The sequence below is a fragment of the Rhipicephalus microplus genome, chromosome X (genome assembly GCF_043290135.1).
Source record: "Rhipicephalus microplus isolate Deutch F79 chromosome X, USDA_Rmic, whole genome shotgun sequence".
NCBI classification, from domain to species: Eukaryota; Metazoa; Arthropoda; class Arachnida; order Ixodida; family Ixodidae; genus Rhipicephalus; species Rhipicephalus microplus.
In genome coordinates, this window is record NC_134710.1 from 378,075,850 (window position 1) to 378,102,215 (window position 26,366).

At 45.3% G+C, this 26,366-nt stretch overlaps 1 protein-coding gene across 3 annotated transcripts in view; it reads left to right on the forward strand.

Moving 5' to 3' along the window:
• Positions 1-26,366, forward strand: part of LOC119161048 (superoxide dismutase [Cu-Zn]) — an 81,323-nt gene that overhangs the window by 21,532 nt on the left and 33,425 nt on the right. The window contains exons 6-7 of one of the 3 annotated variants that reach the window (XM_037413371.2): positions 8,129-8,246; positions 12,642-12,830. In XM_037413371.2, coding sequence (XP_037269268.1) covers positions 8,129-8,246; positions 12,642-12,812 — 289 coding nt within the window. In that variant the 3' untranslated portion in view covers positions 12,813-12,830. Of the gene's footprint in view, positions 1-8,128; positions 8,247-9,689; positions 9,829-12,641; positions 12,831-26,366 lie in introns of those variants that run through there. The other 2 variants (XM_075880032.1, XM_075880034.1) reach the window with 2 other exon arrangements.

Genomic DNA, 26,366 nt, shown 5'->3' on the forward strand with positions numbered 1-26,366 from the left:
GTAAATAGTGCCATAAACCCGTTTTGTTTTCGTATCCTCCAGCGACCTTCCTTCCGACCCTTAACAACTGGTTGGCAGCGGTGAGATGGACATCACGACATGGTGCTGTGCTGTGGTGAGTGCTTGGTCTTTGCTTTGACTTTCCAGGCTTCAATTGTGTAAGTTTATTAGAAGCTGGATTGTGTGTGGATTAGGGAGATTACCTTTTGTGAGTTGTAGGGATCACCTAATTATGTGTGAGATGCAGGACCAAAGTACAACGACAATCATGTCGTGGAAGGCCATGCTAAGAGATGAACTTTTGGGTGTGAGTAAGAATCTAGGCATTGAAATAGAGGAAGGAATGGGCAGGACAGCGATTGTGAGGCTGATCTCGCAAAAATCCAGTGAGGAGGAGATTAAAAACGCAGTAGAGATTTTTGAAAAACAGGAAATGGAGGAACGGGAGCGAGAGGAACGCGAACGAGAGGAACGGAAACGAAAGGAACGGGAAAGAAAAGAAAAGTAAAGCAGGGAAAGAGAAGAAAAAGAAAGATTGGAACGACAGAAAGAGAGAGAGCAGTGGGAGGAAAGCCTGAAATAAAACAGGAAGAGAGAAAAAGATCAATACAGTACCTTCGATGGTCTCAAGTAAATTCGAGGATCCATGCATTTGAAGAGGGTGAGGATTTAGAGAGTTATCTAACCTCTTACGAGAAAGTTTGCAGAGAACTAGAGCTCGACGAGGACTATTCGTCTTTCGCCTTATCGAGTGTCCTTCCGTGCAACTTGATGGGTAGGATACTACACCTTTCCATGGAACAGTTCAATAGGTACGATGTAGCTAAGACAGCTTTACTGCGGTGCTTCGGCATCAGAGTTGACAGAAATCGAATTGAGTACAAGCTCACGAACGCTCCCGTGAAGAACGCGCGATGTTGTGCTGGTAGTAAAACCAAGCCTGAGAGAGGTCCGCGTGTCTCTTATAGCTCCAAGGTAGATAGTGAGCGAAAATGGGAGATAGAAAAACGGGAGCGAGGTGAAGAGCGTGAGCGAGCACTCAGCCTAGTGATTGAACTGTCGGAAGAAAAAGTCGAGGCAAGGCGGCGGAAGTTTCAGCCATTCGCAAGTGTAGCGCACGAGAAGTGCGAGGTGCAGTCCAGAGCTTTAGAGAAGGCTAGCACGTGTGAACATAGCAGCAGATTCGAAGGCGAATCGAGTTTGAGTGCTGCGAATGATGCTGCGCTGAGTAGAGGGACCCACGAAGGCCAGAGCGAATGCGACGAGGTGCTGTGCCAGTTTAATGCTAGCGAAACAGCTAGAACAGTGGTAGACAGGCTGGTACAGACCTCAACTGTGTTTGTCGCGACGGTGGATCTTCCAGACAATGTGGAAGTAGTCAAGGACACCCGAGAAGGCTCAGAAGCAGCGAAAGTAGATAGCGGGGATATCAGTGCAGTCGCAGACAGCTCTCAGCAATGCGAGCTAGAGTGTTTGAAGGAAAGCAGCTGCACTTTTCCTAAGAGCGTCAAGCTGTCCGCCGATCTAGAGTGTGAAATAGGTGATTTTATCGAAAATCATTTAGACGGTGCGAGTTTGACAGCTGACGAATACTGTGTGAGAGTTGACAAGCTTGCGATGAAATCGGAAGGCTTGGCAACGAGCCGCAAAAAGCGGCGCAGACAAAGGAGGCGTCGCAAAGTCGCGGGTGAGACCAGCAGCTCTACGCGTGTTGAGAAAGGTTCGAAGCATATTAGCGCAGCAAGCAGGACTAGGCATTTTGCGTCAGCGTCAAAGTTCATTTGTATGCGTCTGAACTGCCGGACGAAAGAAAAGGGAACAGCGGGTCCTTTGCAAATGAAATCAAATGGGAGGCGCAAGGTTAGTTGGGTGCGTGAGTACCAAGTTAACACAGGTGAATCGGCGCGACATGGCAACAGTGCTAGGAAATCGAACTGCCAAAGTAGTGTGGCAGGTGGTGCAGAAGCACCATTGAGCTGTAGAACAACCGATGACGCAACCCGAGGCGAACCTCCTAGTAGTGGGGGAAATGGTCGCAAACGTTGCCGCAAGAAAGCGGAACGACTAAGGATTATAAAAGGCGGCAATCGGCCGGGCAAACGAGACAAGGGTAAGTCATCGGCCAGTTCAACAACAAGGTCTTTGTGTCGTGCAGTAAGGCACAAGCGGCGAACTGGTAGTGTACAGCGCGAGTCCTCCCGACGGAATGCGCGATGGAGATTTAGAGCTTTTCGTGGAAAAGAGTGTCGTCATGGTCCTAGAAGAAAGGCCACAATAGCTAAACACCGCTCGGGAGCTAGACCAAAGAGGACACCGACGCTCTTTCCCACGCGTTGCTCGTATCCCCTCCGCCATTGACAGAAGTCGGCCGAAATCGCAAATGAGGCGTAACGCTGCAGTGCAGCTGGTAGCCCTTACACCATGTTGTGTCGGGCGTTCTGAAAATCCGCCAAGACTGCGACCGCCGCGTGTGCGATCGAAGTGAGGGACAGCTGTAGGCTGGAGAAGGTGACACAGGAATTTACTGGAAAGCATGTTTGTTTGCTTATTTTTGGTTTTAAAGTAATATTCCTTTGTCATCTCCCCGGCTAGTTTGTTTAGTTAGTTTTCACTTCAATGATTTTATTCTTGTAAACTTTGTGAGGGCTTCGAGTTAAAATGTTAAGTGTTATGCGGGAGCAGTCACCCGCATCAGTCAACCGAATGCGTGCAATGAGTTTTTCTCTGATATAAGAGCGCGTCATTCGTAATTGAAGATTTGGTACGCCCGCTAAATTTTAAAGAGTGGTGGCTTTAGGTTTATAGCGATATGACCTATGGTTAGGTGTGTGTTAGTAGGCTAACGCTCTTTGGATGAGAGTATGATGTCGTGCTAGAGCGAACAGCAAAGTCATGTGCGTTCTTTAAAAACATGGGCTGACATGAAACTACATCCAGCAAATGAGCGTGTTAGTACACAAGGTTTACTTCGTTTTGTTGTTTTAGTGATGGCGTATAGGGATCAAATGATCACTTGAGGTGAGAGCGTGGCGTTCACCAAAATTTGAGGTTAGATACCTTTCTAGGATTGATAAGACGCAGTTTGATTTGTTGTGAGAGTTTTTCACTAGCTTCCGTGTGTTCTACAAGTTGATACTCTCGACTATACGCCTTGAAAGTATGTCATGAGAGAAATGAAGAATGTGCACAGATACCTTTTGTATAGGGTCTGGCAGCATTCGTGTGAAAACCATGTAGTTGCGTATGATTAAGTTAGTATTGAGTTATCAGATTAGTTACAGCATTGTAGGGCAGATGGCAGGAGAAAGTGAGTTTTTAAAGAGTGTAATTATGGTTATTTGGGGCCAAATTATATTTGCCTTTGTGTGCTTTCTCACACGGCAATATGTTACATCTTTGGTAAGCATCTCCACGCCCATGATTGTTGTAACATTGGCGGCACCAAATTGTTTCAAAATTTTTGTGTACAGGTTTCTCTTTTGTTTGTGTTTCTTGAGAAGCCTGGAGGGCTTTAAGCAGGTCCAATGTGCTTGACTTCAGCATGGTATTGTGTTGTGTGGTTCGCCTTGCTGTTGTCAATCATTGTGAGCTTGTTTGGGAGTTGGTTTCGAGTTCGCAGCTGGAGGAAGAAAGCCAGGCCATCGTCCTCGTCACCAACCATTCTCTTCGTGCCCAGCGGTTGGGAGCGCTGGCCAGCAGAGATTTTCCGGGCGGCGGAGGAGCTGTTAGGTTTGGCCTGGAGATTCGTCTCTCAATTCCTTCGGCGCCCAGTCTGCCAGACGCTGTCGAAGATTTGAACAATTACCCAGACAATGCGGCAAGTAAAGGCGAGTTCCCGTCTTTCAAATGCGGACCCTTTTGTCGTCCCTTCAAGCAGCAGCATGCCTGATGACCTCGGTGATTCATCTGGCGACGGGGAAGCTGTTGTGACCGGAGCCAGAGCTGACAGGAGAGCGGCGCTCCTCTTAATCCCCAATCAAGTAGACGACCGGCCGGCTGCCTAGGCTCGTCAGACATTGTCCGTGCTAGCCGGAGGATGAGACGTCGTGTTGCCGCGTCGCCACAAAGAGGACAACAGGGACGGCGTCTTCCTGGAAGAGACCGCGGCGGCCACCGCAGATCGCCCCGCTAATTGGGCGAGCTGTGCGGCGGACCCTTTGAAGTATGCTGCCAGGATCGTGAGAACTCTCGACTAGCAGCACACACACGACAAGGAAGAGCCCTGCTGGCGCCACCTTGCAATGCAGTTTTCACGTGGACCGTGCATGCTCGTCCCCCTCACCTGTGTGTGTGTGATTGGTGTTCCACTCGGAGGGGAGGAGCCCGACAGGGCTTAAAACGACGCCGCAGAGTGCTGGACGTCGCTCTGAACTATGTAACGTTCAACCACCACGCTCGTGGTTTGTGAAACCACTAACTTTTCCTTTCTGTAAATATGTGTAAATAGTGCCATAAACCCTGTTTTGTTTTTCGTATCCTCCAGCGACCTACTTCCTTCCTTCGACCTTAACAACTGGTGGCAGCGGTGGGATGCCATCAGCGACCTTCCTTCCCATCTCTTACAGCGGCCAAGAGCTTTGGGAGCTGGGACTCATGGATGTTGAGAAGCATCTGGTATGTCACGCCGTCAACGCCGGGAGCTTAGCGCCGTTTGCGCGACGCGAAATCCAGGTGCAGCTCCACGAGAGCGAAATCCTCGGTGCATAAAGCGCGTACTTGGTCGTGTGTGTCGGCAGTGAGAATAAAGCGGCGAAGTTTGCACCACTCTCGGCGATGGTGCAGCGCGAGTTGAGGAACCTCGGGCAAGCTTCCGCGAGCACTGAGGCAGAGGGTGTCAGCCAGCGCGTGGTTGTGTTTCTCCGACCCGTACCTTTCATAACCAAAGGGAACGGAGTTTCGCTCTCAATCAAGCGACCGGGCCCTGCTGTTCGGTGCCACTGTGAATCACTTTTGCATACGGAGACGTGCTCATGGCACCCTGTGTAATACTTCTGACCGGTAGTGTAGATAAGCTCATTTGCTTTCCCGCCGCTCCTTTTACAACAAGCTCTGTGCGGCGTTTTTTTGTGTTGCCGCAGGCAATAAAGTGTTCCGACCTTTAGGAATACCGTGTTCTTGCCACGGTGACGGTTGACGCGTGCCCTGCGGCTCGCTAAAACCAGAAACACGCAAGTGGGCGTACTCCTTCGGAATACGTGTACACTACAAATTAGCAAGGACTGTAGTTGCCGATATGGTACACAACTGATCACTGCGTACACAACCGACAGGCGGTCTAGCTGCCACAACCAAGTCAAATATTTCGTTGGTTTCGCGAGGGGACTTCGACTGAGTGCAGCTTTTAAACAGGTATTATGGCAGGTAGTGACAAGTAGTTACTGACTGGCGGAGAAAGCACGAAGTGGTGTCGATGACAAATATGAAAACCGGAATGATAAGAAATATCAGCATTAAGTTTTGTGACGTCCAATACACTACTAATAACTGTAAACGCCTTCATAAAAATTAGCATCACTTGGATGCTAATTAGCATCAATGGATGTGCATTGCTAAAGCGACTGAGAAGCTGATGGGCTAAAGCAACTGAGAAGCTGATGGGCACTCATGATTGAAAACTCTTCTTCTCAACTTTACTGGTTTTGCAAGCATGGTTAGCTTGTGTCACCGCTACCTCTGCCTCTTAGTAGCGAGCATTGCTTCGCCAAGCCGTACGAATTTCATTGAGCAGCTCCAACTATAATTAGTTGGGCCATGCTAACAAAAGAGCGAGTGCGTTGCCGCCGTTACTCAATATTGATACACAACATATTGATCACCGCAACGTACAAAACAGGGTGATGGCATCAAGATGCGGATTGTTTATCCCGCTACCCTGTGCAATAATCTGCCCATACTGACACCTTTGCAGACCTTCTGTCTGTGACGCAACTACTGAACCTTGGCCACGAACAACGCCGGGATGCTTCCCTGCGAACAATCATTGACAAGCTTGAGTCAATGCCTCGCGACGCATCTCTTCAAGTGTTCCTGGTCAAAGACGGGATCCTGTATCGCCGTAACCTCGATCCATATGGCCATGGCTTGCTCCCCATCATACCAGCACATCTTCGTGCGAATGTCCTCAACCAACTTCATGACGCTCCTTTGGCGGGCCACTTGGGCGTCTCTCGCACATACGACCATGTACGTCGTAGTTTCTTTTCGCCTAGTCTTGCTTGTTATGTTCGACGCTACGTCGCCACTTGTGAGCCCTGCCAGCGCCACAAAAAGTCATCCTCCCTACAAGCTCGATTCCTTCAGCCGATCGACATTCGCACTGAACCGTTTTTTTTTTCGAGTTGGCCTCGACCTGCTTGGCCCATTCCCGATCTCCAGCTCAGGCAACAAATGGATTGCTGCCGCCACTGACTATGCGACACGGTACGCTATCCCACGAGCACTTCCGACGAGTTGCGCAACCAATGTGGCGGACTTTCTGGTATATGATATCATTTTAGTACACGGAGCTCCACGCCAACTTCTGACTGACTGGGGCCGGACCTTCCTGTCAGCTGTCGTTGATGAAATCCTGCGCTCTTGCTCTGCCAAGCACAAGTTTGCCACTTCGTACCAACCGCAAACGAACGGTCGTACGGAGCGCCTCAACTGCACCATAACCGACATGCTTTCTAAATACGTCGCGGCCGACCACCAGGACTGGGACGTTGATTTGACATTTGTGACGCTCGCATATAATTCATCACGTCACGACACTGCCGGCTATTCGCCATTCTATCTTCTATACGGCCGAAAACCCGCCCTACCCTTTAACACCTTGCTGCCCTCGGTCACTGAGCATGCTGGCGAAGCCATCGTGCGAGCCGACCATGCACGCCAACTTGCCCGCAGCCGTCTGCAGGCCTCACAGGAGCACCAAAGACAGCTCTACGATTTCCATCATTGAAACGTGCACCTTTCACCGGGTTCCCTTGTTCTGCTCTGGTCCCCCACTCTGCGTGTAGGTCTTTCTGAAAAACTGCTGTCACGCTACACCGGACCATACCACGTCGTTCGCCAGGTGACTGACGTGACATACGAGATCATTCGAGCCGATCCAACGTCATCATGGTCACCTTCGAATGACATCGTGCACATAGCTCGACTCAAGCCTTATCACCCTCCTTCTACCGCATCCGAGTTGCTCAAGCACCGAGACGGTGCTTCTACCGCTGGGGGGTTATGATACACAACAGCCTTGCAGCAAGAAAGAGAAAGACGACGTTGGTTGCTGCTTGTTGATGAACTGTCGCCATCTTGTTCACCGAGCACGGTCCATCGTATATAATTTATTAAATAAGTTACTCGTAACATTATAGTTACCACGCATTCGCGGCTTGGCATTACGTAACTGAGGTGGTCGTGAGATGAAGCCAGGTGTTCTCGCAACTGTGATATTTGTGGTTGCTATGGTGACGGTGAGGTGGGGTTTTGTGGCAGTATTGAAATTACGATTAACTAGAAACTTTATTTTCGAATGTAAGTTGATTAAACCATAATGCTTCATACTCAAACGCAGCCCTACCGCGGTGGCCTAGTGGCTAATGTACTTAGCTGCTGACCCGCCGGTCGTGGGATTGAATCTCGGCTGTGGCGGCTGCATTTTCTATGAAAGCAAAAATACTGTAGGCCTCTGTGCTCAGATTTGGGTGCACGTTAAAGAACTCCAGGTAGTCTAAATCTCCGGAGCCCTCCTCCTCGGCATCTCTCATAATCATACGGTGGTTTTGGCACGATAAACCCCATAAATAAATAAATAAATAAATAAATACATAAATAATTAATTGGATAAATAAATAAATAAATAAATAAATCAAAACAACTAAAACGCTACGTTGGGGTTGCGTTGCGAAGAAGAAATGTCATTCGTGAATGAATGCAATGTTCAGTTTATTTTGCGCAAGTCATCCGGGATTGAAAATTCCGATTTCCTGATGCCCCGCAGTAGTGCAATTTTCTCCGCTAGGTCTACTTGAGCAGGAATGTGGATGATATATGTGTTACTGCCACCATCACGTTCATTGTATGAATAATTATTTCCGGTGCTCAGATTGTGCTTGTATTATAGCTGTAAGGGTTGTTCTTATTCCAGACACGTGGGTGACTTGGGAAACATCGAAGCTGACCAGAATGGTACTGCGTTATTTAACATGACGGACCGTCTTCTGAGCTTAAACGGCATATACTCCATCATCGGCCGTGCTCTTGTGGTAAGGAGCTCAATATTTTGCGCATATACTAGTGTGACGTAAGACCTTCAGCTCGACAAAAATCATAGTCGTCTCTAAATAATATTCATAGTATGTCACATCTTCGAGGCATATTTTCTAAACGCATAAAAATGAAACAAAAGGATTTCTTTTCAAGAAACAATGCTGGAGTAAATAATCGCTAATTTACAACTAAACTGAAGCACTTCTTTCTAAGAAGTAATGCTGGAGTTACTTTCTGCGAAGCTAGAAGTGAAACTGAAGGATATCTTTTTTAGGAAGCTAAGCTGAAGATATTTTCTGCAAAGCCAAAGGTCAAACTACAGCATTTACTCTCAAGAAGTTATGCTGGAGTTATTTTCTGAAAAGCTGAATGTCAAATTAAAGCATTTATTTTCAAGAAGTACACTGAGCATCAGCGATGGATGCAGTGTGAGCGCCATTGCATGACGGCTAGTGAGGAAGCATTTGCATTTACCGAGCTCCTTCGGTTAGTGGTTGGCTATTGTCCGTCTGATTCAATTCAGAGGGCTGGAAGATCGGGAAAGTTGTTAATCGATGATCAACGCTTGTCTGCATCGCCTCTTGTTCCTTGTGTTACTTCGAAAACAATACAATTGTGATAGATTAGGAGCAATGGTGGCCGTACTCCACATAGCCAGTAGGAAGCATACAGTTTGCTGCTGAATTTCCGTGTGTACTAGGTATGGTTAGCGGTACTCTAACGTTTAAATTTTCGCATTAGATATACATTCTTCATAGGTTGAGCCACAATATCTGCATCAGCAGCAAGTATTTAGTGCCGTCAGGACTACTGCCTTATTTTGTCCTGTTATTATTCTCTATAGAGCTGCACGTGCCACTCTCCTCTCCCCGAGCGAGAATTGCGCTCGTTAACAGTGAAAATATCTGAGCGTTTATGCACTGAATCCACAACGTGCACTGGCATGGCAGAATGGTGTTTCGTCTGTCTCATTTTTCTTTTTTGTGCTATTTTTTACTTTATATATGTACCGAAAAGCTCAAGTTCACAAGCTTTTCATCGCACAGCAGTGTGGCCAGCTTCATCAAAATGCGACCGCCGTGACAAAACTCGAAATTACGTTTTGCTACTGCAAGACTTCGACTAACAAGTTATTTTTGACTAACTACCACGTAAACATTATTTCAACCGAGAACTAACTTTTGCCATACTTGCACGGGACTTTACCATCACGTGTTGGAATTCGTGATTTGATGTTTTTTTTTCATGCGAAAACACATGCTCCTAATGCGAACCTTCGACGTGGTGAATTAAACATTTTCCACAGCTGTCCACGCTGTATCGTCAAAATGTAGCACTTGCTCGTCACTTTTATTAATTTATTTAGTTTTGCACTGATCAACAAATGAAGGCACAAGTTTTTTTGTGTTTTTTCCTGAGTCGCTTTTTCGACCCCGAAGCGACCTGCGCCTGAGCCGCGGTCATTGTGGCGCCATCTCGGGCCCTCTCCGCAAAACGGGAACGGAAGTTCTTCGCTTCCGGAGGTGCCGTTCGCCCAACCAAAATACTTCTAACACCGTGGTTATAACCCTCGACAAAAGATGTGAGTCATTTAAGTATTATTTTCTTGAGACCTTTTCAAAAGCCGGGCAGAATGGAAATAAGACACGTCATACAGTCAGTCTCAGATTCTTTTGTAAAAACAACTTCTCTACATTCATTTGAGCGTGCCGGAGAAACGCTGGTTGGTTGAATAGCACAAAGACGTTCGTCTTCATCGTAAGTGCTCTGCCAAAGGTTTTTTTGTAAATTCAACAAATTTAAAGTAGTACCTGTAATGCCGTATGCACTCAACTCAATCCTTCAAGAAGTGAGTCAGGTTAGGAAGAAATTGACTGTGCGATTCATGGCCTATCCTCCTGAGTGGGTTGCGCCAAGCTGTTGAGGAAGCAACCAACCAACCAACCATCCAGCCAGCCAGTCAGCCAGAGAGCCAGCCAGCCAGCCGAATGACCGACCGACCAAAAGACCTGCTATTGTATACTTTCATTTTATCACCGTGACATTATTTTTGACGACACAGAAAGCAACCACTAAAATGGAAGAATACAACATTGTACACAGGTTTAATAAGGATTCTCCTCTTAAGATTACCGTGATGTTTGCAATGATAGGCAGTCACTGTCGCAGTAAGGCTGTGTTTACACTTTTGCTTGAGACAAGAAAAAGCTGCAAAACATTCCAGAAACCCTCCCGCTTCACCACCTCAGCCGGCGGGAAAAGTCACAGTTTTGCGGCAAAGGCAAAAATGAGCGTGATAGCAACAAATTAGAAGGTCACGTGCAGAATGGCAAGTAGATTGAAACGTGACCCGCTTTTGTCACGCACAAGTAACGCACGAAACATACTCACAGGTACAGATGAGCGCGAATAAGCGTCTCAGTTGTTACTTCGCTGTGTCTGAAAAGCACGCTCTTTTCGCAAACGGAGACTGTGTACTATTGCAGTGACCTTTGTGAGGCCGTCAACAACGACACGATCATTCCGATGAAAGTTAAAGGCTGGCTAAGGTTCACGATCCTCCCCACCACGAGATAAGGGGGCGGGACTGAGTGTCCACCCCCTCCACTCCCCGGGACAAAGTACGCGTGGGAGATGAGACAAGACGATGTGGCAACGTGCGCTGATTGCGCCATCTTTCTTGTAATACTGAAAACTCTACAGTAACCCCCCCCCCCCCCCCCGAGAGGCCCGTAACCAGCGGTAAGTGGTAGATATAAATAGCCAGTCGTTTGAACGTGAAGAATGGGCTTCTCCGTGTCTCAGTGGTTGACGCCTCACACTCATGTTTCAGTGTTCCCTAGTTCGATTGTGAGCACCGGAGTCCTTTTCTGTTTTTTTTTTCTTTCTTGCGTTTTCATATTTATTGATACGTTTACCTATACAGTGAGTGACGGATACGCCGACTTCAACGTCGGCGCTCACGAAGATGCCGACGCCGGTGGCAAAATCCAGCCGAGAGTGTCCATATAATTGCTATTGCAATAAAATGGTTGGCGAATTCGATCGTTATTGTGCCGATTCCTTCGCCATTTCTTCCACTTTACCAGACGGTGCCCTTCGCGCCTCGTCGGATCAGTGGTTGTCGTGTTCGGCTGCTGACCCGAAGGTATAGCTACTTCGATTACGGCCCCGACTTTCGAATTTCGGTGAATGAGAAACGGCCGAGACCCGTTTCTTGTCCAATATCGGTTCACGTTGAAAAGATTAGGATGCTGGAAATTTCCGAATCCCTTCCACTACGCCATTCCTTATAATGATATCGTGGTTTTGGAACGCAAAACCTCATATCCTAATATTAGACGCCCAACTGTGGCTGCACCAGCATACAAACGTCCCGTCACAAACTAGATATGGCAGTGAAAGGGTCCGCGGTAATTTGCACCGATGCTATTGCAACGACACCGTGGGGCAAGGCTAAATTTAGGCCTCCACTAGGACGCGTCGATTAAAGGGCTGGTTCAGAATAATACTACCGAGAACGTGGGAATGAGTAGAAAGCGAAGCAGGGAATCAACTCAAACCTGCAATAAATCATGGCTGCCTTCAGAAATTTAACACTGGAACAGTCTTCTGCAATAAGTTGTTAAGGAGCGTAACCCAGACCAATTCAACGTGTTGTTGTCGCCTATTTTTAGCTAACTCTCCCACCATTCGGCTCGTCACTGAGCTACTTCTCAAGAATAAAGTTTTTTCTTCTTTTTTGGGGTATTCATTGGGATTCGGGTCTGACTACCTACAATGTGTATTAGCTCATATTCTATTGCAATTTACTCTGCCTTTATAGTTTATCTACTGTTTAATTACTTTGATTTTTACTTACTCTTCAAATACTGCATTCGTGTCATGACATGTCACTGATATTGTCCCCAGTTATGTTATGTAATGCCTTGTATAGGCCTTCATGTGCTGATCATTGATGATTATGACGACGATGATGATAAAATTTGCGTCTCCCAACATAATATTCTTTTGCGGATCCAAGCACATTCGCAATCGCCTCAATCGGGGTTTTCTAGGTATCTGGGATATTGACATAAAAGAGTTTAATGAAATTGTCACAACTCTTTCTTCTCCTTGTCCGCCTTTCACTGCCAATGTAAAATACTGAGAAAGATTGGTGGAAAATGGAAATTTGCACGCGTTCACCACATAAAGCTCACAAAAAAGAAGTAGGTGGAAAGGGCGAAAGCGGTAGCAGATGTGGCAGAATAAACGTGGACATTGGAATTCTTGCGAGCTTAGGCTTTTTCACTCGACTGCCACTTTCCCAGAGTGTACGATGCGTAATTTATTGTAAAATTAGAGGAAAGGCAAAGATTTGTTCATTTGTTTTCGGTACACACTTTCAGGTTCATGCTGACGAGGATGATCTCGGTCGTGGCTCCCACAACGATAGTCTGACTACCGGACATTCTGGAAGCCGTATAGCCTGCTGCGTCATTGCGATTCGACCCCCGAAAGCGAATAATCGTGAATGGAAACACGAAAGATCACCAAATAAAGGTAGAAATGAAAAATAAACATGAAAAAAAACATGAGTCTTGTTTTTGTAACTATGATTGCTAATGACCCATTGGTGAAAAAAAAATATATGGGAAGGCCCAATATATCACAGAAAATAAGTTATTTTGCCTTAGGAAATTGCTTCGTAATTTACTAAGCGATATGAAGGATGAACAGATATGTAGCTTATGCATAGGCTGCGTGGTGTGGTCGTGACTAATCGATCCACTCTAAGAAGCAGGAAGCGAGTGCTCCAAAGTCAGGATTCAAAAAATGTATATAGAAGTACCACCATGGCCGCATTTCGAAAGGAGATGACATCCAAAACAAATTGTGTTTTTAGATTCATGGCACGTCGAAAAAACAAAGGAAGCAAATTTATACCACTTTCTTCTACTAGAGCGTGCGTAATAGTAATATCATGGTTCGGGCCCAGGACACTGTGGAAACTTTTTGAAAGGCACATCAATTAACCTAAAATATTAGGAAATTCATTATTTCAGTGAAGATATAATAAAGTTTTCCACGGTGCAAGAATTCCTTAGGTGAGCGATTGCTGCGACTGTCCACTGCCCCATAATCTTTTGCTTCGCAAGGAACCCGGGAGATGGCGCTATAAACTTGCCCCGGCTTCGTCTCCCCTCCTCTTCTTGGTGTAGGAAAGCCCCGTGATGTGGAAAGTAGTGGTGCTCATTTATCGTCGCTATTAACACCCTTACCGCACCATCAACCTCCTTCCTTATTACCCCCGTTTTCGCGGCGCGGCTCTATGCGGGTCGCGGAGTTGATATCACGCGATTGCCCGGTTTTCTCAGATTTGGAAACCGTCTGTCCTGTACCGGATGAGCTCTGCGGAATTCGCCACCAGCCCGCCATCATCCTCAGCCCGGCGAGCCATCTATCGGCATGCCGCAAACGAGAACATAATTGGTCCTTCCCCGACAAGCGCTCGCTTCGCGGCGTTCCTCACCTAAAGTAATTCTTGCATCCTGGTCCAATCAAAACCATAGTGCTATGAACGGTGTCATGTTCTGCTGCCACACGACAAGGTTCCTGTTTAAGGAGCCAATCTGAAGAACTTTACTGGGCCCCAAATTTATTTCCATCATCTGTTCGGCTTTTAATTGTAATCAGGTAGGCACGAAAGGTCACGCGCCGGAAATAATTTACTGATATGTGGGGTTTAGTGTGCCAGAACCTTCATATGGTTATGATAGACGCCATAGTAGAAGGCTCCGAAAATTTCGGCCACTTGGGATTATTTAACGTGCACCCAAATCTGTGCACACAGGCCTACAGAAATTTCGCTTCCACCGAAAATGAAGCCACCACAGCCGGGATTGGACCCCGCAATCTGCGGGTCAGCTGCCGAGTACCTTAGTCACTAGACTAGCACGGCTGGGCCAGGCAAAAATATGTGCTACATTTGTCTATTTCAGACGATTGCGACTTTAATGGACGAGGTTGCGCCGCAAAGTGGCCATTTCTTGAAATTTCTCAGAAGATTTTCCAGTGTGACGTAACACAGCAGGGGCGTTTCCTGCATGCGCGCTGAGTTTTGGTATTGCTTGCAGCAGACCCCTCAATTTGTATAATAACTATATTATATTACGGGCGTTCTTCTAGCTTTCATTCAAAAAAAGTATGTAAAAGTTGCCTTCGAAAAGATATTTTTCATAGAAACGACTGACTTCAGGGTAGTAATTGAAAAGTAAATAACAAATTTTGCGGATTACTCATTTTAACCTAACTTTAGGCGCCGAAAAGTACTTCCGCCTCGACGTTGAGTCCGTGAGTGAAGATCACAGGTATGTCAGTGTCGTAACATTTTTATATCAAATCTGCATTTTCTAAAAAAATGTCAAAGTTTTGCTGCAAAGGCGAAGCAACGAATGCGACAGCAACGACATGGAATGTAATGCTGAGAACGGCAAGAAGATCTAAGCGTGCAGCGCGCTACTCACGCTTAAATGACGCGCTGTGGGATACAAAAGGTGGGATCAAGTATTCTCTAAAACAACTCAAAACTTTATTCAGTAGTGCGATATGATAAAAAGGTCATTGCCAAATAATTTGGAATGACCCCACTGACTGCAGATATAATCCGCACGTGTTCATACAAGATTATCACATACCCGTATGCGGAACATGCGTTATATGGAATTTTTCGATAGAGAACAAGGGAGCGGAATATTCATTCGAGTGATGTTTTATTTAATACGGACGTAAGTAGGCTGTCTGAACTATTTATTGCTGACATAATCGCTCTCCTAACAAAGCAGTCGTGGTATAACACGCACATGAAAAATAACATATCAAAGACCATGAATACATAGTTTTGCGCTAAAAATAAACTTTTCACTTTTACAACAGCTTTCTTTTATTTTTAAATAAAATTCAAAAGCATTGAAAGATTTGGGGAATCATCAACGCAAGGTTATGTTTTTTTCAACGACCAACCTTGTGTCCGCCGCGATCACTGTGCAATGTGAATTGCTGCAGTCTGACTTTCCTTATGCTGACCATAAGGTCGGCCAAATATTAGGTGGAGTTTAGCGTTCCAAAACCACCATAAGATAATGAGAGACACGGTATAGTAGAAGGCTTCGGAAATTACAACCACCTGGAGTTTTTTAACGTACTCAAATCTGAGCACACGGGCCGCCAACATTTCGGACTACGGACTATATACGCATCAATTCGGACTACGCATCACAATATTTCAATAAAACCAGAGGGCGGCACAAAAGGAGGGGGTATTGCGGCATTCATTCATAATTGTACAGACTAGCAAAGGGTCAAGCAGGAGTGCAGGGAACACATAAGACTAAAAGGGAAAGTGGCTGGGCAGATGACGCTACTGGGTTTTGTATACTTGTGGACAGGAGCCAAATTTAGAGAGGAAAACCAAGAAATGATCAAGTGCATAAAAAATGACATTTACGAACTAGGAGAAATATGCGAGGTAATTATACTAGGAGATATGAACGTGCACACAGAAGATATGGATGGATATACTGACGTAAAAGGCAGTATGCCAATAGATAAATCTAAGAGGCATTATTTATTCATTTGCAACAGTACCGAGAAAGGTGCAGTGCAGATAACATGGCAGGTGTGAAGGCTGCATTCACCGATAGATTACGCAACGATTTCACAACGATGTATGATCGGCTAAGAGTGATGAACATAGATGAGTATGGGTCCAGAAGCTTAGGTAGTGATCACAAACGTATCACGCTGAGATTTGGGAGAGAAATGAAAACGGGAAGGAGTCATTACGAGCAACCACACAGTAATAGTTATTCAGAGAGGAAATAGAAATAGCAACTAATAGAATGAGAAAATATTCACCGAGGATACTAAATCATAGTGGACGTACACAAAATAAACTCGATTGTTTGAGTTAGAGATTGCTAAGGTACGAGTCAAATCAACCAGGAAAACAGACATTAAATCAACAGGTGGTGAGATTGGAAACTTAAGGAAGCCATATTAGTTGATGATTGATTGATTTGTGGGGTTTAACGTCCCAAAACCACCATATGATTATGAGAGACGCCGTAGTGGAGGGCTCCGGAAATTTCGACCACCTGGGGTTCTTTAACGTGCACCCAAATCTATGTACACGGGCCTACAACATTTCCGCCTCCATCGGAATTGCAGCCGCCACAGCCGGGATTTGATCCTGCGACCTGCGGGTCAGCAGCCGAGTACCTTAGCCACTAGACCACCGTGGCGGGGCTGAAGCCATATTAAGACGTCAGGAAGCCTCCAGGGATTGATGGTATGATAAACAGATGGGTGAACCGGAAGATGATGTCAAAAGAAAATAGGATAAGTTTTTCTGCTGCAGAAGATAAGCGTCCGAGCTTATCAGTGAAAAAAAAATAGAAGAAAAGAGGCCCAATGAATGGCGGAAGTAAACAAAAAGAATCGAAAGGCAGCTGCATCTATATTCTCTGGGTGTTAAGACAATCACGCAACAGAGAATTGAAACTACAGTTAAGAGTTTAGAGTAGAGGGTGTGAGGCAGTGGATTATATAATATCAATGACGACAGAAAAATGTAAACACCAGGAAAGTGCTGCAAGCATCGTACCAGATGAGGATGGACAAATTAGCGCAGTGGCTCACTGGGACAACGAGAATGGGAAAGCGCTGAGAAAAGGATTCTTAATAGCCCATCAACAGGTCCTGACGGCATTCCAATTATGGTAATAAATATACTAAGACTAAAATCTAAGTAAAAATCAATAGAAGCAACGAGCAAAGCAATTGTAGATGGCGAAGCCTTCAACGGCTGAAAACTAAGCAAGATGATCATCATCTATAAAGGAAAGGGGCACAAAGGTGATATTGTGGGCATTTACAACACGCGTCTTCATTCCCTTTACATAACGATCATTACATGGCTTTCCTCATATTCATAATAAGCGGATATACCGCTTATTATGAAGACCCCTTACGTCTGTTCTGTGCCTTGAACGTGACTGTTTTTGGACACGTTTTTATTCAGGTGACTGTTTTCGGACAGTGGTGGAGCTTGATCCTCTATTCCCCGTCCTTGCTTGCCCGCTTTACCTTCTGGAGCCTCGCTCAGGTCGCCACTCGGGCTACGTGTTCACCACCAGGCTGCAGGATGAAAGCTCAGGTGCTTCTCTCTTTACCCCTCCGGTTACGACTGCCGCAGCTACTCATTAATTGGATCATTATTAGACCCCCTCGCGAGCCCCCTCTGTTTGCTGGACTCCGAAAATAGGACGTGGACGACTGGCTACACAAATATGACATAGTGAGTACAATGATCCGCTGGGACAATCTTCACAAGCTCCGGCACGTCTCCTTCTGTCTTAATGTCATGGCGAAGACTTGGTTTTTTTAATCGCTTTCCCAACTGGACCGTCTTGAAAGAACATCTGCGATAAGTCTTCGCTACTCCGGCAGTTCGAACCAGCCTGGCGAATATAACTCTTGATGGTCGCAAACAATGACTACGCGAGTCCTATACCTCGTATTTCGAAGATTTTCTCTCTCTCTCTCTGTAGACAGGTCAATGCCTCCATGAGTAAGACAAAGTGCGCCATCTTCTCAAAGGCGTAGGGCCTGCTGCCTTAAATGCTCTAGTCACAAAGGACCCAACTACCATTGCTGACATCGTAGCTATGTACCTGTGCTTGGACGAGCTCGAATACGCAAGGCTGCAGCTGGACAACTCTCCCGCAGCCATCCCTGAACACTTTACTGCTGAACCCTCGTTACGAGCCACGATTCGCGCAACGATACAAGAGGAACTGCAGTCACTCAGTTTGAGCACGTCAGCTTCCTTGGGACACCCCCAGTACAAATTTACGGGACGCCATTAAGGAAGAGTTCGCGGCTACAAATGGTAATGCGTCCACAGACCCTCACGTCTCCAAAGCCCCACTATCATACGCGTAAGTCGCCGCACTTACTTCAGCCTTCGTTCGATCGCTGCCAACGACGACGACATCAGCCCACTTGGTTTTCCCTGGCGCCCAGCATGTCAAACCAGCCTTACTATGCACAACTGGCACCAGCACACCTAGCTTCCATAACCCCCAGCCCAAACACCCAAATTTACTATCAACCATGGCACCCGACGAGACCTACCTGCTACTATTCCAGATATCGTGGACACATCGCACGTGTCTGTCGCAAGCGTCAGCGAGACGAGCGTCGTGGCTTTGACACTTACGACCGGGATGACTTTTTCACTGCGACCATTCTCCAGCACCGTCTTTAGGCAATGCTTCATGGTCGCTCCTCCTCGCCATCTGTAACTCCTGGAAAAAGCTCCTCGCTACCGTAGTGCCAGGCATTGCTCACCGCTCCATATTTATCACTCTACATCCCCACTTCAAACAGTTTCTCATTTCGCTGACCATCGCCCAGAAAACTAAATTACGCAGCTTTTGGGGGAAAGCTGCATTTAGCGAAGTTAGAAAAATGCCTCCAGAACATCCTCATAATATGATATCTGATTTAGTGGAATACATAGAAGTGAAGGCATCAATAGACACCGGTGCCGGTATGTCAGTCATTCACAGAGATTTTTGTGCGCGTCTCTGCAAAGTTACTACGCCTTACGATGAACCAATGTTGCTCGCTGCTTAAGGGGACGCCATTAGACCTTCTGCCATGTGCACTGTTCGTGACTACATTGATAGACTTCTGCATTAAGTGCAATTTGCTGTGCTCAGTTAGTGTACTCAACAGCTCATATTAGGATGGGACTTTATTTTAATGGCGTCCGCGTCGATCTGCTTCCGGCAACGCGTTCGCCACATGAACGATACCGCCTATTCACTCTACGTAGATGACGCATCACTTCGTTATTATGCTGCAGACGACACTGAGCTACCGCCGCCGTCAGCGAATTGTTACATTTCTCCCTGAAGTCATTGACCACGGTGATGTGCTAGTACAACCTTCCGTACGCTGTGTCACCACAGCTGTGTACGCTGTGTACGCCGTGTCACCAGGCCTTCGCATTAGGCCTGATTTGTTTCGACGATGACTTCACAGTCGTTTGCGCAACAAACCAGATGCCCGAAAAAAAATCTAGTTCTGAAAGACTTAACAGTGGCTTGCGTCGCTGCACCGGAGCCTTTCCCTGTGGTAACTTCTCAAGATGCTTCCCCTAAAAGCCCTGTTGAACTTTCCCCATCCATATCCACCCTAAAAACTACCATCAGCTCCGACCTAGTCTCTTTGCATGCACAACAGCTGCTTGCCTTGCTGACTAAGCACGAAGCTTCGTTTGATGTCCATTCTCCCTTATTGGTACAGACGTGCGTAACCCCGCATCAGATCAAGACTTACGGTACGTCCATCATTCATCGTCGGTCATACCGCGTATCTGTAGCTGAGCGTAAGGTTATCGAAAAAAAACGTTGACGACATGTTGAGACGCAAGATCATACATCCCTCTGATGCCCTTGGTCATCACCTGTCGTCTTAGTTCGATTTGATTTGATTGATATGTGAGGTTTAGCGACCCAAAATTACCATTATATTATGAAAGACGCCGTAGTGGAGGACTGGGAAAATTTCTGCCACCTGGGGTTCTTTAACGTGCACGCAAATCTGAGCACACGAGCCTAGAACATTTCAGCCTCCATCGTAAATATCTGTACACGTAACAAGGTAGATATAAAAAGGGAAAAACAGGTATGTGAACCTATAGAAGTACATCGCCAACTTCGACCGACATGTTTCTTGACACCTTTGTTATTTAGGCTGTATCAGCAGGTAGTAGAAGTTAATTTAAAGGGGAGTTGACTCGGCTTCAGCTTCTTTTGCCAACCAAGGAAATCACATTCAACAGTCATTACCAACATTTATGTATGGAGATGTTATATTAATAATAGCCGACAAGGAAGATCTGCAGGAATTGATAGACATCTGTGGTAATGAGGGAGCAAGGTTAAATATGATGATCAGCAGGGAAAAACCGGCAATCTTTAATTTTAGTGATAACAATGGCAGTGAGCATATGATACAGGAATTCACACTAGAAAAAGTGGATAAATACAAATATTTGGGTGCATGGATAAATAATTGGGCTGAGTACCTTAGGGAGCACGAAATATACGTAATGACTACAGGTAATAAGAATGCAGCAGTAATAATATTTAGGGCACTGTGGAACTACAATGATTATGACGTTGTGAGAGCAATTTAGAAAGGTGTCACGGTCCTGGGTTTCACGTTCAGCAATGCGGTCTTGTGCACAAAATCAGTAGTTAAAGCAAGATTGGAAATGAATCAACGTGGCATAGGTACTTTCTTTGAGAGCACACGGGAATATCCCAAATCAGGGGGTACAGGTTGACATGGGATAGACGCCGTTTGAGTGCAGGGAAGCAAGCAGCAAGATGAAATTTGAGGAGCAATTGAGAAAAATGGGAGAGGAGCGTGGGGCTAGAAAAGCTTTCAGCTACTTGTACATGAAGAATGTTGATACTAATTGAAGGAAGCGAACTAGAAAACTGCCAAGCAAGTATTTAGACAACAGCAAAATACCAAGCCAAAAGGAAACATCGGTTAAGAAGAAGGTGAAGGAAACAGAGAGGGACGTCTGAACGACTCGATTGCTTACGAAATCATCACTGGAGGTCTACCGCTCTTTCAAGCACGAAAATGCAAAATATCCACGATACTTCTCTGGGTAACTCCCTGCTGTTCGAGGCCAGAACGAGAGTATTGCGGACCAACAGATACCGAGCCAATTACGAAGGCACAGACACGGTATGTATGTGGTGCGTGTGAAGAGGAGGAGGAAAGGCTGAACGTTGATATTGTTCTGTGAAGGGCTCCACCCTATAGTTTAAGATAATGGCGCGGAATTTTTCAAAGCATTAGGGTTTAGGGACAGTAAAGGCAAAACAGACTTTAAACGGGTATAAATAACCAGGAGGAGGCTGATTGATGGCTACAATCAAGGCGCGAGTGAAATTCAATCCTTCAACGCATAGTGATAGTACTTAACTTTATGGCTAGGTGGCGTAAGCCACCGCCTGACCTAAAGGGCACAGCCGGATACATCCATCCTTCCTTCCTTACACCCAGAAGGCTGCCGTGCTGTTGGCGAAGCTTGCATGGAGCGAGAAATGATTGATTAATTAATTGATTGATTAATTGATCTATTGATATGTGGGGTTTAGCATCCCAAAACTACATTATCATTAGGACAGACGTCGTCGAGGAGGACTCCAGAAATTTCGACCACTTGGGGTTATTAACCTGCACCCAAATCTCAGCACATGGGCCCACAGCATTTTCACCTACACCAAAAATGCAGCCGCAGCCGGGATTCAGACCCACACCCTGCGAGTCAGCAGCCGAGTACCGTAGCCACTACACTACCGTGGTGGGGCCAAGTGGCGAGTAAAAAAGAGTTTTATGATTTTGTGTAACTTTGCGCTCATTTGGGAATGTCGGGCCAAGATACATAATAGGCAAATAATATTTTTTTGGCTGTCGATTTGCGCCGCAGTTATAAGTGCGATGCCTGTGCTGGAGATCCGCATGTGCTGTAAACTTACTATACTTCGTAGTTTGTGAACAGTGTAGAATAGCGGGAACTGGCAAAAAAGAAAAAACTGAGAGCCCGATCCGCAAGTGAAGTGTCAGAAGAGTGCCGCCTTCTACTCTCACGGGTTAGACTCGATAGTATAAATGAGTAATTAGCGCTGTTTTTATTTGTAACGCAATATCGAGAATTCCTGCAGGCGTTCTAATGAAATCACAGTGGTGCAGTGGTATAACAGTGCTAATGATTGCCCATTCATGCTGTGAGTTCTTCGGTGTTCATTGTATACGTGGAGCAATGTAAGAACGAACATCGAGATCATTAGCTTGTTCAAGAATAATGCCGCTCAAGTTCAGAGTTTGGTGTAGTGTATCTGGTACAAAGCTTTGTGCGTTACATACATGAGTGACAATTAACACTTCTTTCTTCAATAGCCTACATTGACGGATACGTAATTTCAGTAAAACGCCGTTAGAAATACGCGGTTTTGTCACATTGGCGACCACTTGATTTGGATGCAGTCGAGAGTACAGTAAATGAACCCCATACTGATATTGCCATTGTGCTACCAAACAATCAAAATACAGATGACGAAAACCGATACGATGACAACTCGGGCACTTTCTCTGCGAAAGACGCAACAGGTTAAAGCAGGTCGCCTCATCAAAGCCTTTATCAACATTGCAGCAAAGTCACTTTTTACCTTATTTCAGTTATATGACCCGGGTATTTATTTATTGAGAGCATAACTGTGCTTCAGTTGACCACTTGATTAATAAATGTGCACAATAATATACTAAAACGGGATGTGACGACATGAGGGCAATATGATTCAACGACGATTGCTAGCACAGTTTTCCCTGATGCACGCCTGCAGAAAGTAGGAATGCTAAAATGCCTCTATATTCCTCAAATCAAGGTATTTAGCACCTAAATAAAATGGACAAAATAAAAAAGAAGTAATGCTGCCTCAAACAGATTCATAGCTTTTTACAATGTATCCCTTCAATGAGCTTCTTACATCAGCTCCTTGCAATAATATATCAGTAAAATTTAGCAGTTTCTACGCTTTTCTATGCAACTTGGACCGAAATAGGTGCAGTAATACAAAACAAATGCTTGCCTTTAGTGCAGCCAGAACATTCTAGCGGTAATTCTTAGTCGCACGCGGAGAGAAAAAAAACCCCTCTGGATTCCCATGCGGTCTGCCGATGGCTCTGCTCTCTGCATGCCGCGGTCTCCGCCACCACCGGAATCTGTGCCTTCTCGCGGTAGCCGGGTGCTCAAGGCGATACTCCTTCATTTTGGTGGAGAGCGCGGTGATTGGGACGACCGGAGGGTAACAGGCCGTGCGCTGGCCATCGCGAAGTTAGTGATTTCTACATTCCTAGATACAGAAAAGCTGATTTCAGAGTTTGCCAATATCGTTAATTCAAGCAATCTTCTTGTGCTTTTACAAAACGATTATTACTTGACAGTAAATCGCGCTTTCTGGCAAATTACATTACAGCTCAGATATAACGTGAAGGCTTCGGTTTTGGTGCCTGAAGCTTGGCTTAGCGGAGGCAAGAGCGCAAGGTGACAGCTCGAGAATTAGGGTATACTAAAATTTATTGAAATGTAAAGGTAGGTTGTCCAGTTAGCTGTAGAGGCATCTTTGTGGTGGGAAAGCTGTCTGAGTACCAAGAATAGGCAAGACCTGATAGCCTTAAGCGAAGTGGAACTGGCTTTTTTAGGTTCAAGAAGTAGGTCTTCACAAGTTTACAGAAGAACGCATACGTCGGTCGACAGCTACGCGTTTCTTCGGGGAACAAGTTGGGTGCACGTTAAAGAACCCCAGGTGATCGAAATTTCCGGAGCCCTCCACTACGGCATCTCTCGCAATCATATGGGGGTTTTGGGATGTTAAACCCTACATACCAATCTTCGGGGAACTAGAGGAAGAAGCGACGAACTGTTTATGTATACGTAGGTATTCAGGCGGCGTGCGCACATATACTCTGTGTAGAATCGTAAGTCCGATTCAAAGATACGGTGCTCTTTAAATGGCGTGGATGTAATGCAACAACGATCTTGGCGTGGTAACGTTGCCCACCTTTTTGACAATTCACGTGGAACCGATGCCGCTAAAATTATAAGTTCTTTCTTTTTTCGCACACTCTAGCCACTAGCTGGGCACGGTGTGTTTCTACTGATATTTATTGCGTTTACTAAAACATCTCGTACACATTGCTATAGCGCGTCCTGCTCAAAAATGATGTAAACAAAATCTGGGATTAATTTTTCAATGTTTTGTCTTTAATACTGCTAATTGGTGGCTCTGGTTGTGTCCCATATGTGTTATTTGTCTCGGAGTTAAAAATTAATTTTCATCACCTATGATGTGCATTCATATTTTCTATGAACGCTTTACTGAAAAAAAAAATTCCGTGCGCACTAAATAAAAACTAAGATAATGTACTGCATGACTTCGATAGCTTGTGTATTGCTTCGATACTTGACAATAAAATACTTAGCGAATAAAAAAACAAAACTGACCTAACAAATGAATCAAACGTTGTGTTTTGCACCGGCAGTACCGAAACAAGTAGACTGTCTGAACGCTAATCTACGAATATAATATGCAGCGACGTTAAGCACATGTAAGCGGGCTCATTTTAGCGAATAATGAAAAATAAGTTTTACTACACTATAAATTTTGTAAGCAATAGACGGTGAAGCGAAGAATAAGTAGGGATGAGTAGCACAGTGAAGATTCATGGGCTTTTGCTGCTTTATATGTAGAATATGTTACATTATTTTTGTTAGACGGGGGCTAATGAAATCACCTGCAAGATCTACGGTGAGCATCGCTCTAAGCTGTATTAACTCCTACATATTTGACATAAGATCAGTATTCATCGTTCACGGCACCACACTCGCAGTGTAAGTGAATGATCGGCAATTGTGTCCAACATATGCCAAGGATTCTCGAGAGGGCGGAGGTAATTTTGTTCATATCTTGGCCATGGTTATTTGGACGATACTCGTTAGAAATTACTGCTTTGCAAGAATAATCTGTGAAATTTTCGATTGAAGCTTATCTCTGCAAAGAAATCTGTGGGCCCGTTAAAAAGCATAATTTGAAGGTTTACCCGAAGAAAACTTAGCAGCTATCATCGAAAATGTGTGTGCGTGTTGCTTGTGTGTGGATGTGTGCGCCACGCTTGTGCGTTTTGGAGTGTTTTGTGTGCGTGTGCGTGCGTGTCAATGCGTGAAACAACATTATTGCACTTGCAATGCCAGAATAATAAATATCCGGATGGTAATGGTCTTGCATTCAGAAACTTGGGGACAGCGGCTTTGAAGAACGTAAACTATTGTCAAAAAGACGACGCTTTCTGGTGGCTTTTGTCACTGCTATGATCTTCTGCTGCTTCCAGACATTTCAATTTTATTGCGCGTCATTAAAAAAGAAATAAACAAATTAGGCTAATTCAGACTTCGAGTTTTCACCCACCTTTTCTACCCTTTTCAATCTAAAATAAGACTATGTGAATGCAAAATGGGTGCGAACTTCAAACCTACTCGCTGATGGGCCGCTGATATTGCGTATCGCGTGCACGATAAGCCGACTAAACGGTTTTGTGAAGCAGACGCGCACACTTTCTTTTTTTCTGCGTAGTCTTATGATAAAGATGAAGTGCTTCGCCGTGAATGCGTACATAAGCCTGTAGCTGTTGATTGCTGACACTCGCGCTCGGAACTCACACACGAAACATGCTTGAAAGAATTATACTTTCTTATTGAGCAAGGAACGTTGCAGAAAGAAGACAGATATGACAGAGCGGTCTGCTTTATCTGTCCTGTTTCTGCAACGTTTCCTGCGCACTCATAAAAGACATTTATATCAAAAATGCAATTCCAACCAGCCCAAGTAGCCACTTTTTTGCAGTTTATTTCAAGTACACCAAGCTCTTCTCCCTTCACTAAGTGCGGTCTGTCCTATCTGTCTTCTTTCTGAAACGTTCTTTGCGCACTAAGTATTTTTTTATTGCAGCACCAACCAGCTCAAGTGGCCACTATTTTCCACTTGAAATTGGTTTTATGCCTCACAAGCCACATTTGAGAGGCGGATTGTCTCGCGAACTGCACATGGTGCGAAAAAATTGATTATTCTTGAGCAGTAAATCTTCCTATTTTCCTGACGCCGTGATTAGCGAGAGCTTAAAAGAAGCGCTGGTGATGCAAAAAGTTCTGTTTGAATCGCGAAGTCTCTGTGCCCCTTCATGAAAAGCGAAGGTCAGTATTCCTGCAAACGAACCAACACAGCTGAACTGGCTGGGGTCTTCAATGGCATGTCCTCCGTTCAAGGGAGTCATGTTGTTATTTCAATTCACAGGCATTTAAATTGTGTTCACACCCCGAACAGCTGCAAACGCCTTGTTTAGTTTGGTTATATATTCATAGAGTAGGATATATTAGTAATATATAAACAGTTGCCAAAAATATAAAATGTGTTGTTTAGTTTTGT